Consider the following 13,303-nt stretch of genomic DNA (forward strand, 5'->3'; position numbering starts at 1 on the left):
ATTAATAAAAACAAAGGGGAAAAAAGTTTTTGCTCAAACAAAACCAAAGCAACCAAAATTATAAGGAAAGCAGAAAATTGGAGGGAAATTTTTTCAGCAACTATTTTTGATAAAGATTCTTTTCTCAAACACATAGAAAACTTAGTCAAATTTATAAAAAGATGTCATTCCCCAACTGATTAATGGTAAAAAGATATGAAAAAGCAGTTTTCAAAGAAATAAAAGCTATTTATGAAAAAATGCTCTAAATCACTTATGATCAGAAAAGTACAAATTAAAACAATTCTAAAGGACTACATCACACCCAGCAGAGTGGCTAATATGATGAAAAAAGAAAATCCTGGATGTTGTAGAGGATGTTGGAAAAACTGAGACAAAGAGGAAAAGGTCATTTTTGTACAAAAATATTTGTAACAACTCTTTTTGTGGTAGCTAGGAAGTAGAAATCAAAAGGATACCAATCAATTAGGAAATGTTTAAACAAGTTATGGTATATAATTGTGGTAGAATATTTATTTGCTATAAGAAATGACAAGCAGGATGATTTTAGAAAAACTTGGCAAGACTTACATGTATAGTAAAGTGAACAGAACCAGGAAAATGTTATACACAGTAATACTGTTCAATATTGTTCTTCATTGAACTGTTCAGTATTTCAGTGAAGATCTGCAAATGACTTAGCTATTTTCAGCAATACAATGATGCAAAACAATTCCAAAGACTCATGATAAAGCCTTTTCTGCATCTATTGAAATAACCCTGTGATTTTTATTTTAATTTGTTAATTATTCTCATCTTCATAGTAAATGTGAGATACTTATAATCTCCTTAATATTTTATTTTAAAATTTTGCATTGATTTATTAGGAAAATTGGTTTATAGCTTTCTTTCTGTGTGTTTCCTCTTTGAACCTCTTCAGATAAAAGTAAAGTTCAAGTGTTGCTGCCTCTTCCTCTTCTTCCCCTGCCAGTGTATAGACTCTTTCTTTCATGCCTTATTTATGGGAGATAATTCCCTTCCTCCTGTCCCAGTGCATTCTTCATCCCAGCCCTTCTGTGTTTCTTATGGAATTATCTCAGTGTAACATAACCAAACTCATGCCTCTAATATACATTCCTTTTAAGAGTTGTAGGGATGATAAAGATCTAAAGGGTTTTATAAGCATCCTCTTCCATATTTGAATTTAACTCTTTTAAAAAATAGAGTTGGTGAAATGGAAAAAAAAATTCACTGAACAAAATAACTCCTTTAAAAGTACAATTGGACAAAAGGAGGTAAAAAGGCTACCTGAAGAAAATAATTCATTAAAAATTAGAATTGGACAAATGGAAGTGAATGACTCAAAGAGTTATCAAGAATCAATCAAACAAAATAAAAAACAATGAAAAGATAGAAGAAAATGTAAAATATCTAACTGGAAAAAAACTCACCTGGAAAATAGATCCAGGAGAGATAATCTAAGAATTACTAGAATACCTAAAAGTCATGATCAAAAAAAAAAAAAGCTTAGATAACATCTCTTAAGATATCATCAAGGAAATATGCCTTGATATCCTAGAATTAGAAGTAAAATAGTCACTGAAAGAGTCCATGGATTGTCTCCTGAAAGAGACCCTTGTAATGTTCTCTTCTCTAAAATATAATATAAGATATAACCTACATTGGGAGCAAGTTTCTTGGGGAGCTTTTGGAGGCAGTCTTAGTTTCAGTGTAATCTCAAGTGCAGCCAGGAGTTAAAGTCTAAATCCTTTAGCCTTCTGGATCTTGGTTTCAGTGTTCTCCACAGGACAGCCTGCCACCACTACTCTGTCTCCCTTCGTTCTGCCCAACTTGAACCCTGGTTTCTCAATCTCCCCGTGCTCCCAGTGAGCTTGTTCTTTTATATGCTCTTTTAGAGGTGTGAACTCAAAGGTTGACTCCTCCTCCGAGAGTGGGATTGTGGGCTTCTGACTTGTGAATTTCCTGGACTCCTCTGACTTGTGAATCTTGTAGAACTCCAGTGAGTACTAAATATATTAATGAGAGTAGAGAACTATTAAGTACCATGCTAAATTAGATAACTGATTTAGCACCTTGGAAGAATTCTAACAAAACCCCAAAATAAAAACTTCAAGGAATATTGTAGCTAAATTCCAGAATTATCAGATCAAGGAAATATGATAGCTGAACTCTATAAGAGTCAACTTAAAATCTAAAAGAAACAAATTAACAACTTCAGCACAGTTGCTAGATATAAAATAAACTCACGCAAATCTTTAGTATTCCTCTACTACCAACAAAATCCAACAGGAAGAAATAAAAAGAGAAATTTCATTTAAAATAACTGCAGACAGTATAAAATAGTTGAGGGTCTACCTGTCAAGATACACATAGGAATTATGTTGTGATGATTACAAAACACTCTTTATACAAATAAAAAAAAGTTCTAAATAATTGGAGAAAAGTTTATTGTTCACACGTAGTCCAACCCAATATTACAAAAATGGCAATCCTAACTAAATTAATTAATTTATTCAGTGTCATACCAAAGTACTAAAGAATTACCATTTTAGAGCTAGAAAAAAATAAAAACAAAATTCATCTTGAGGAAGGAGAGGTAAAAAATATCAAGGAAACCAATTTTGAGCTACTTTGATTAGAAGCAAAGTATGTTAAGAGAAGTAATATGAAATCAATCTGAAATGACAGGCTGAATTCAGAGTAAGGAAGGCTTTAAGTACCAAAAAAAGGAATTTATATTTTTTAGAGTAGTCAACAGGGAGCCAGCCACTGGGGAACAAGGAAATGATAAGGTCTGGTCTGTGCTTTAGGAATAAATTTGGAAACTGTATGGAGTACGGATTACAGAGTAAAGATACTAATTAGGAGTCTATTTCCAAAGTTCAAACAAGAGGTAGTGAGAACCTGTACTTGTTTAGTAGGCTCAATGAGTGGAGAAAAATAGATGGTCTAAGATGGTGTTGGAATAGTAACAATAACAGTAGAAGAGGATACCAAAGTTCTAAATCTACCTGACTAAGAAGCTCTTAGTACTGAAAAAAGACAGAACTCTTGAGAAGGAAAGGATTGAGAGAAGGCTCCTGAACATGGGAAGTACAAGTAGTAAAGAGTATAACATCAGTAGAGGATGGGGCAGAAGCCTTACTTCTGGAGTACTGAGGTAGCTAACTTATTTCTTAAGTTTGGAAGGGAAAGCAAAGTGAAAATTAGGAGAGTAAGGAGATAAGGAAGCAGAGGCAAGCAAATTTTTTTTCAGTCTCAAGGAGCTTCTGTGTCTTAATGAAAACCCATTTCAGATTATCATATATATGTGTGTGTGTGTGTGTGTGCATAATATACATGTATGCATGTGTGTGTGTGTGTGTACACATACACATACAGAGAGAGAAACAAAGAGATCTCTCCTTTCTATGTGTGTTTGTGTGTGTGTAATCCTAGTCTAATAATAATAATCTTAGGAAATATCAACAAACTTACCAGGGAAAGGAACAAAGGCATGTCTCATACTAACAGAAAATGGCTTCCCACTGTCTTTGACTCTTTCTGCCATCAATGTCTGATACCGAGAATTTATATTATAATTGCTTTTACTTTTTCTGTGGAAAGAAAAACATTATGTGTATCACACTCAAAAATATATCATGGACTTATTTTTTAGAATATATCATGGATTTATTTTTTAGTCAAGCCAGATTCTTAAATGGAAAACTAAAAAAATGTTTTGTTTAATTTTCCTAAAGGGCTTACTTCAAGAATAGTTTGGAATGAAATTTAAATAGCTTACAAAATTAATATTATTAACATTACTTTTCTAATCTAATAGTCTCAATTTATAAAAATCTATAAATAGAATTAATAGCATATGATTCTACCACTATATAAAATGACTCCAAACATACAAATGTTAACACAAATCATTTAAGGGAGAAATTAAAATGGTGGAAAATGTATAATGAATAGTTAATCCCAAAAGGAAATATCTAAGTGTTTAATAAAAAAATCATTATTTATTCTAAAAAGACACCAGCTTGTTGTTGTATTAATCCAGTAATTGTCTGACCTGAGAAGCATTAATACTAGTTCCACCATGTTGGCCCAACCCCATTCAGTCCCTCACACTGTCTTTACTCTGATGTCAGTGTATCTGCCCACAAACATTCTGAGCAGTGAGTAGGCTTCAACACTTTCCTTAAAAAAGACTCTAAAGGAAGCCAACACATCATTTAACTGTCTCAATTCATTGCTTGGCATAAGATCTTTAAAAAGAAAAGTAAGAGTTTCACTACATGTACATAATTGGAAAAGAGGGACTTGACCCCATTTCTATATTGACTGTCTGCTAAGACAAAGGTAGTGGAGTCGCTGTGTGACATGGCTGCTACCTGAAAGGCAAACTTCTGCCTTGTGCTTGAGAAGGTGGGCTCTCTCCAACTGGCGCTGGTATCTCAATCTCAAAATCCCTCGGCACATTTTGGATGTTTGGCTCTGTGAAAGTTATTCGACCTAAAATTAAGCAAGAATGACAGGCGTTAAAACTAGAAAAACATGATCAGTTACTGAATGGGTAAAGTATATTCAAAAATTTAAAAATCTTTTAAAACACATAAGGATTTAAAATACATAGTAACAGCAATATTTTAAGGATGATCAACTGTGAAAGACTTAACTACTCTAATCAAGACAATGATCCAAAATTGTTCCAAAAGACCAATGATGAAAAATACTAACTACTTCCAAAAGAGAAGTAATAAAATTCTGAATGTAGATTGAAGCATACTTTTAATTTTTTTTATTGAAGCTTTTTATTTTCAAAACACATGCATGGATAATTGTTCAACACTGATCCTTGCAAAACTTTGTGTTCCAATTTCTTCCACCTTCCCCTACCCTCTCCCCTAGATGGCAAGTAATCCAATATATGTTAAACATGATAAAAACATGTTAAATTCATTATGCACATACATATTTATACAATTATCATGCTACATAAGAAAAATTAGATCAAAAAAGAAAAAAAGAAAAAAGAAAAAATGCAAGCAAACAACAACAAAAAGAGTGAAAATGCTATTTTGTGAACCACATTCAATTTCTACAGTCCTGTCTCTGGGGGTAGATGGCTCTCTTCATCATAAGATCATTGGAACTGGTCTCAGTCATCTCATTGTTGAAGAGAGACACGTCCATCAGAATTGATTATCATTTAGTCTTCTTATCTTATATAATGATCTCCCTCAGCTCATGTATCTCTCCAGGCCTCTCTGAAATCATCCTGCTGGTCATTTCTTATAGAACAATAATATTCCATAACATTCATATGCCATAACTTATTCAGCCATTCCCCAACTGATGGGCATCCACTCAGATGGGCAGCCACTCAGTTTCCAGTTTCTTGCCACTACTAAAAGGGCTGCCCCAAACATTTTTCCACATGTAGGTCCTTTTCCCTTTTTTATGATTTCTTTGGGATATAAGCCCAAGTAGAGACATTGCTGGATCAAAGGGTATGCAAATTTTGACAGTCCTTTGAGTATAGTTCCAATTTATGAAACATACTTTTAAACTTTATTTTTCTTGGGATTTTTGTATGTTTTCTTCTGCAACATGACTGATATAGAAATGTTTTATATGACTTCACACATATTATTGATATACTATTGCTTGCCTTTTCAATGGCTGGGAAAGGGCACAAGGGAGGAAGAGAATTTGGAACTCAAAAATTTTTAATGTTTTTAAAAATGTACATGTAATTAGGAAAATATTTGATGAAATAATTTTTTTAAAAAGGTATTAATTCCAAAGGTAAATATGACATTACCTGTAGCACTATGAGTCTGTGATACAGGATAGATTCTTTCCATTCCAAGGACAGAATTCATACATTTTTCCCTTTGCAGTGGAAAGACAACTTTGGTAATAGCATTGGTAATTCTTCTCCACTCTAGAATCAATCCTGGTAATGGATGTAAGGTCTTAAGTTTCTTTAAAACATCCTGCCAAAGGAATAAAAGGAAAATATATTTAAATTACCATGCAAGTTTTTATATAGGCATTGAGTATTTGATAGTTTAATTAATTAATTAAAATAATTATTTTCTCTAGAATAAAAATATTATTTCAGTAACAGTTTGCAATATTTGAATATAATATTAAAGATAAACATGCAAATTATATTATGCTTAATGCTGAACCAGTATCAAAGCCAAAATCACAGTCAAATAAGCATTTATAAAGTACCTGCTATGTATCAGATACTATGCTAATAACTCAGGATACAAAGAAAGGTAAAAACAATCACTACCTTCAAGGATCTGAAATCTAATGGAAGATTCAAGAGGCAAATAACTCTGCACAAACAAGATATATAGCTAAAAGTTCAAAATAATCTTGAAGGAAAGGCAATCACATTAAAAGGAATAAAGGCAGGGTTCAAGCAGAAAACAGAATTGTAATTGAGACTTGAAGGAAGACATAAATGAATGGAGAGCATTCCAGGGGTGTATGTGTGTATGAGAGAGAGAGAGAGAGACAGAGAGATCAGTTTGAGAGTTGAATTGAGGATAAACTGGAGCATGAACACCAACCAAAAAAGGTTATTATAATAGTCCAGTTGTGAGGAAATAAGGGTCTGCACCATAGTGATAAGAAAAAAGGGGGCATATATAAGATATGTGAGGAAGGTAGAATCAACAAGACTTAACAATATTGGATGTGGAAAGTAAGAAGTTGAAGATAACAACCAGATTGTAATCCTGGGTTACTGAGAAAATTGTGGTATCTTCAAGAGTAATAAGAAAGTTAAGAAAAGGAAGTAATTTGGAAAGGGAAAGAAAATTAGCTTAATGGCTCAAGCTGAAATGATAGCAGGGGAGGTGCAATTAAATTCAACATGTTCAAAAGTAAACTTTCTTGTTTTTTTCCTTTTGAACATGTTGTATTTAAGATCTCTAGGAGGCCTCCAGTGTTAGAGGGTAATACATAGTTAGAGATATAAAACTGGAGATCGGGAGAGAATTTAGGACTGAAAAATAGATCTGGGTATAATCAGTATAGAGATGATAATTGAATATATGGGGGCTAAGAAGATCATGAAGTGAAATAACATACAGTGAAAAAAGGGTTCAGGACAAACCCTTGAAGAAACTTGTGAACTATAGAAAAATCTAGCAAAGGAGATGGATAAAGGATGGTCAGAGAGACAGAAGCAGAACCAAGATACAGCTATGTCAAAGCAAACTCCATATTATGGAAAATATGTCAGAACAGCAGAAAGGTCAACAAGGATAAGCAATGAAAAAAGGTTATTAGATTTGCTAATTGAAAGATCATTGATAACCTGTGAATAGTTTCAGTTCAATGATAAGTCCAGTAACAATAATACAAAGAGTTAAGAAGAGAATTAACTATAAAACTGGAAAGATACTTAGTAGAATAAACATTTGGAGCAAGGGCTCTTAACTTTTTTTTTTTTTTTTTTTTTTTTGGATTCATTAATCTCTTTGGCAGTCTAGTGAAACCTATGGAAAATTTTTCAGAATATTTTTAGATGAATAAAACAAATTGCCTAGGAAAAAATGCAAAAGAAATTAATCATACTGAAATATAGTTAGCAAAATAAGAAACAACTTCACATACCTCAGATTAAGAACCCCTAATTTGTACACCTTTAATTTTATAGCTATAAAGTTTTTTTAGAATTTATTTTTATAATGATAGTTTTTTATTTTTCAAAATACATGCAAAGATAGTCTTTAACACTCGACAAAACTTTTGTGTTCCAAATTTTTCTCCCTCCCTCCCTTCGCCTCCCCCCTCATCTAGGCAGAAATATAGGTTAAATATATGCAATTCTTTTATACATATTTCCACATTATCATGCTGCACAAGAAAAATCAGATCAAAAGGGGGAAAAATGAGGAAAAAAAGCAAGCAAACAACAAAAGGTGAAAATACTATGTTGTGCTCTATATTCTGTCCCTACAGCCCTTCTTTTGGCTCTCTCCATCACAAATCTAATGGAATTGGTCTGAATTACCTCATTGTTTAAAAAAAAAAAAAAAAAAGCCAAATCCATCACATTTGATAATTGTATAGTCTTGCTGTTGTGTGCACAATGATCCCTAGTTCTGCTCATTTCACTTAACATCAGTTCGTGTAAGTCTCTCCAGGCCTCTCTTAAATCTTTCTGCTGATTGTTTCTAATAGAAAAATAATATTCCATAATATTCATATACCATAACTTATTCAGCCATTCTCCAATTGATGGGCATCCATTCAGTTTCCAGTTTCTTGCCACTACAAAAAGGGCTGCCACAAACATTTTTGTACATGTGGGTCCTTTTCCCTTTTTTTATGATTTCTTTGGGATGCAAGCCCAGTAGAAACACTGATAGGTAAAAGGGTATGCTCAGTAGCTCTTTGGGCATAGTTCAAAATTTTATAGGTCCCTACCTCCATAAACTTTCACCTCTCACTCTGGTAATACAAATCAAATCAACACTATCATTTTTTCTAGAAAAAGTATGACAACTGACTGTTCTCTGACATTACTTATTATCTCCCATGCCTCCCAAACTACATTTCCCTTCCCTGGCCCACCCCCTTATATGTGTTGTCACTTTTTCATTTGCATACTCAGTAACTAGTAGAATGTCTAGTACACAAATAAACTCTTAAATACTTTTTCATCCATTCATTCATTCAAGCAATGATGGCCACCACTAGTTTTATGGGATACTTAAGTAACCAGTATTTTTATTTGTATCTGAATGAAGACAAAAGTAGAAACTAGGAACCATTAACTCTGGATCTTAATTCTGAATGCCAAAATTATTTGGACAAATAGTTATGAAAAATGTGAAACAGGATTCTGACTTTGCTCCAAAATTTCCTGCAAGTATTACCTTACTAGTACTGAATTGCTTGCCTAACTTGCTACTACGTCCATTTGTAATCATTCTTCTAGTAGAACCCAAAGTTTTCTTGTTTCCTTGAACTCCATTTGGTGGTAACTTCAATTCCAGAAATAAAACCTAGAAAAAATGGCATTTTTTTTAGGGTAAATATCTTATCACAGAAAAATGATAATAAACCATCATATGATAAATAGTTTAATTGCACTAAAGATGACCTAAAATTAAGATGTCACAAAATACTTTTAAAAGCTGATTAAGGAAATAGTTCTATTGAGAAACTTGGCTCTAGGTATTATTATGTATTCTATGTAGGTACTATTATGTATTCTGTATAAATAAATAAATTTAATAAAGGATGGTCATTATCAGAGCTATACATGGGAGGCTACCATTGCACATATTTTAGCTGCGTTGTTTGAATGAAATTTCAAAAACAACAGTGCTATTAAATTCAAGAACATTAATTATTCAACATCTTTAAATAGATACTATAACTTCTTTTAAGTACTAATGTGTCTCAGTTTTCAAAAAGGAAATGATATACATTATATTGTTTATCAACCATCTGAAAAATAAGGCATTGTGGCAGTATCTCTGGACTCTTCAATCAAGTCTAATAAATAGCTGGAAAATTATAACAGTGTACCTACTTAACCATGCAAGTAGAGAGGGAGAGATAGAGAGAAAGAGAGGCATAGAGAGAGATGGAAGTGAGGGTAGGAGCAATGTAAAAATTAACAGTTTCAAAATTAGGACAGAGTCAAGATGGCAGAGTGAAAGATCTGTCAAACCTTCCCTAAAATAGCTCCTATAAAATGACAACAGAAAACAGCAAACAAAATTCTGAGCAAAACAGCCAAGGGAAAGTCACAGTGAGTCTTTTTTTTTCTTCTGAAAATGATAGGTTAGGAAAACTGAAAGAGAACTCTATAGACACTGGGGGAAGGCCTGGTAGAAATCAGCACTGTCTGTGAGCTATGGAACTGCAGTAGTGTCTAGGGATGAACATCTCTCTGGATAAGAAGCAATACAAACTCTTCAGGAAGGACAATGTAAAAAAAAAAAGAGAGAGAGAATAGGATGGAGGGAAATGTACAGTTAGCAATCCTAACTGTGAATATGAATGGGATAAACTCACTCATAAGACAGAAGAAGATAAGAGGGTGGTTTGGAAACCAAAATCCAATACCTTGTTTACAAGAAACACACTAGAAACAGAAAGTACCTATGGGGTTAAAATAAGGGGCAGAATCTCAGTTGTTCTTTTTGAACTTTGGCAATGTATCAATCAGTTGTGCTGATTTCTTTTTCTCTTTAAAAAAAATGTCACTTGTTATATGGAATAGCTCTCTGAAGGGCAAGGGGATGTGTAGTTGCAATAGCTAAGATAATATAAGAATTAGAACATATCAATAATGTTATTAACCATTTAATGATATTAAAATAACATTATATATTGATATAACAATAATAATGTTAGCAACTATTTAAAAATAAACAAAATCATAAAAAATACCACTATAAAAAGTCACAGATTGTACTTGTTTACCAATCCTGCGCCCATTGTACAAACCTCAGCAATATCATCTGGGGAAGTAAAGGAGAAGCTATGGCCTACTAGTTCATAAGCCTGAGCTTCAATTGCACTTAGTTTGGCTTGCATGACATGTTTCTGACTCTCGCACTCTACTGTACTAAAACCTATTCCATTTAGTTCCAGTAAGGCCAAACAATACTGGGAGGGCATTTCCACTTTACAGAAAACATCTGGAAGAAAAAAAGAAAAGCAAACAAAAGTCATTAACATCTTGTCAGTTATGAATGATTCAACCAACTGCCATTACCAGAATACATTTATTGCACATCTCTAATCAAGCTTCTTAGATGCCCTAAGTAAATTATGCTGTTCTTTAGGATACAGTTTCCTGAGTATAACTACAAACAAATCCACCCAAGAAAAAAGAAATGGATAGAAAATCTCTCAGCCCCCAGTCAGTATCATCTTCTTCTCCAGACAGAGTAGAAGTGTTATGATAATTTGATATAAAATAAGAATTACAAATGTAAAGAAACTATACTTCTCTGAAGCAGATAAGACATTCTCATCAAATTACCATAAATCAGTAATAATATTTATTTCAAAGTACCCACTTTGTGCCCTTGATTATTATTCAACAACATTCAGAATGGAGAAAATAACTAATGGTACTCAGTATCTGATTTTAACCAATCTATTCCCCTCCGATTAAGTAGCATGCACAGTAGGGTTTTTGTTCAGACTGGAATTAAGCTTTATAGCAATCCCAGGCAAAATCAAGCCTCTTGCTTGAAGAAAGTTAGTTTTAGGTGGAAAAGTGCATAATGAAAATTCATTTAACTCTTTTCTACAACTTGCTTCTCAGACTGATCATTGTAGCAACTAAGCTTCATAAAGTCTGATGTCACAGACATTGGTTCAGTAGCTAAAAGTTACTCTGAAACTCTCTGAAACCAAACTAGGCATTAGAATAAAATAACAAATAGTCATGTGACAATAATAATACTCATAATCAACATTTATATGGCACATATACCAGGTATTATGCTAAGTGCTTTACAATTATTATCTCATTTGACCTTCACAACAACCCTAGAAGGTTATTATCCCAATATAGTAATTATAGTAGTAATTTAAGATATAGTCTAACATTCAAGAGCAAGTCTGGCCTGTGTTAGCAATGATTATCAAGGCACATATATTTAGATACAGTGTTGTATGCAAACAAACATTCTTTCATAGTTGAATTCTTTAAAAAAATATAAATATATGTGTATATGTATGTGTGTATACACACACACACACCCATAAAGTTGTACATTTTGTATAATTCCATTTATAGAAAATGTATATCCTGTACAGAATACATATTTTGAGGCAGTATGGCACAGTAGAAAGAATACTGACCCACCACCACCCTGGACAAACAATTTCATCTCTCAGTTTTTTCAATTTTAAAATAAGAAGTCAGACTTAATGTCCTCTGAGGTCCCTGCACCTCCCTCCCAGCCTCCTCTACTGCGCCATGTTTATCTCACATTACTGAACATTGAGAGCTTCGTTTGCTGAGACACTTACCTTGTAGCTTTTCTTTTTCTAATAGCAAATTGAGTTGAGTCATAGAGTTGAAGATGAGAATAGATTCTATGGCTGCTTTGTATCGCCCAGAATGGTCACCACTGGTATTCAGTCCCAGGTTTTGTATCCCTTGGCCTGTTTCTATTCCTTCCAATAGCGGTAGCTCATGAGAAAGAAAGCGTGTAACTATATTGTGAAGTGTTGGTTCTTTAGAGTCAGGATCTAGAAGCCAACAGGCCACCTGAAAATGAAATGTACCCAACTATTTTACTAATTCCAAAATAATTTAAAAGCATTAATGTAGACTTTCAAATTTGTAGATAGGACCAAAAATGAACAACTTCTTCTTGAACTCCCTTATTCCCTCTTGCCAATCAAAAAGCAGAATACAAAATAAGAAACTAAATGAATTTCTAGTTCCAATAAAATCAGGACCATCTCAAGAGTGATCGTCAAGACATTTGTTCCAGCAATGCATTGTTTTTTGCTGCTAATAATAATAATAAGAGCTGACGTTTACATAATTCCTTAAGACTGCTGTGTGTGTATGTGTGTCCATGTATAGATGTATAATTATCTACACGCACATATGTATGTATAGATATGTATATACACACATATATAAACATAAACATGCATATTTTTGCATATGTGTATGTGTGTGTGTGTGTGTGTGTGTGTGTGTGTATGTGAATATATATGTGAATATATATGAAAATAAAAATCTGGCTTTGAGTAAATTTTGAAAAATGCTCCCCTAAATTACAGTCCCAAACAGTCCCTAAAAAATCACCAATTGCTAATTAGGCATCCTGTAGGCATCTCAAATTCAATATACTAAAACAAATTCATTATCTTCCTTATTAAACTATCCCTCCACTAAGTTTTCCTATTTCTGTTAATCTCCCAGGTTTAAAATCTGAAAGTCTTCCTTGCCTCTTCCTTCTCCTATTTATACTCATTCTTAGAGCTCTAAAAATCTTCATTTAGTTTTAAATGTCTCATCTCTATCGCAAAAGTATTTCAAATAAGCATATAAACCAGCTAAAGATACAGATACTGATAGTTAGATACATACATACATAGGTGTGTATATATGTGCAGCTACATAGATAGAGATACATGAGCAAAACCCAAAATGAATCTGATAACGAAACAAGGTTCACAAATCTAATTAATGGCAAGATCTGCAAAGAGATACAAACTCACCTCATTTATCTCAAATATTAACTGAAACTAAAAGGTACAAAGTCCATAAATCCATCTTCTCTAAAAG

The 13,303-nt window shown here is 33.0% G+C and overlaps 1 protein-coding gene across 1 annotated transcript in view; it reads right to left on the minus strand.

Annotated features, from left to right (window-relative positions):
• Positions 1-13,303, minus strand: part of POLQ (DNA polymerase theta) — a 100,978-nt gene that overhangs the window by 21,664 nt on the left and 66,011 nt on the right. Inside the window, exons 19-24 of the mRNA XM_031959723.1 lie at positions 12,028-12,268; positions 10,486-10,679; positions 8,901-9,029; positions 5,816-5,990; positions 4,383-4,503; positions 3,478-3,596 (exon numbers count right to left, since the gene is read on the minus strand). Of these exons, the coding sequence (XP_031815583.1) occupies positions 3,478-3,596; positions 4,383-4,503; positions 5,816-5,990; positions 8,901-9,029; positions 10,486-10,679; positions 12,028-12,268 (979 nt within the window). The remainder of the gene's footprint in view (positions 1-3,477; positions 3,597-4,382; positions 4,504-5,815; positions 5,991-8,900; positions 9,030-10,485; positions 10,680-12,027; positions 12,269-13,303) is intronic.

The sequence above is a fragment of the Sarcophilus harrisii genome, chromosome 3 (assembly GCF_902635505.1).
Source record: "Sarcophilus harrisii chromosome 3, mSarHar1.11, whole genome shotgun sequence".
NCBI classification, from domain to species: domain Eukaryota; kingdom Metazoa; phylum Chordata; class Mammalia; order Dasyuromorphia; family Dasyuridae; genus Sarcophilus; species Sarcophilus harrisii.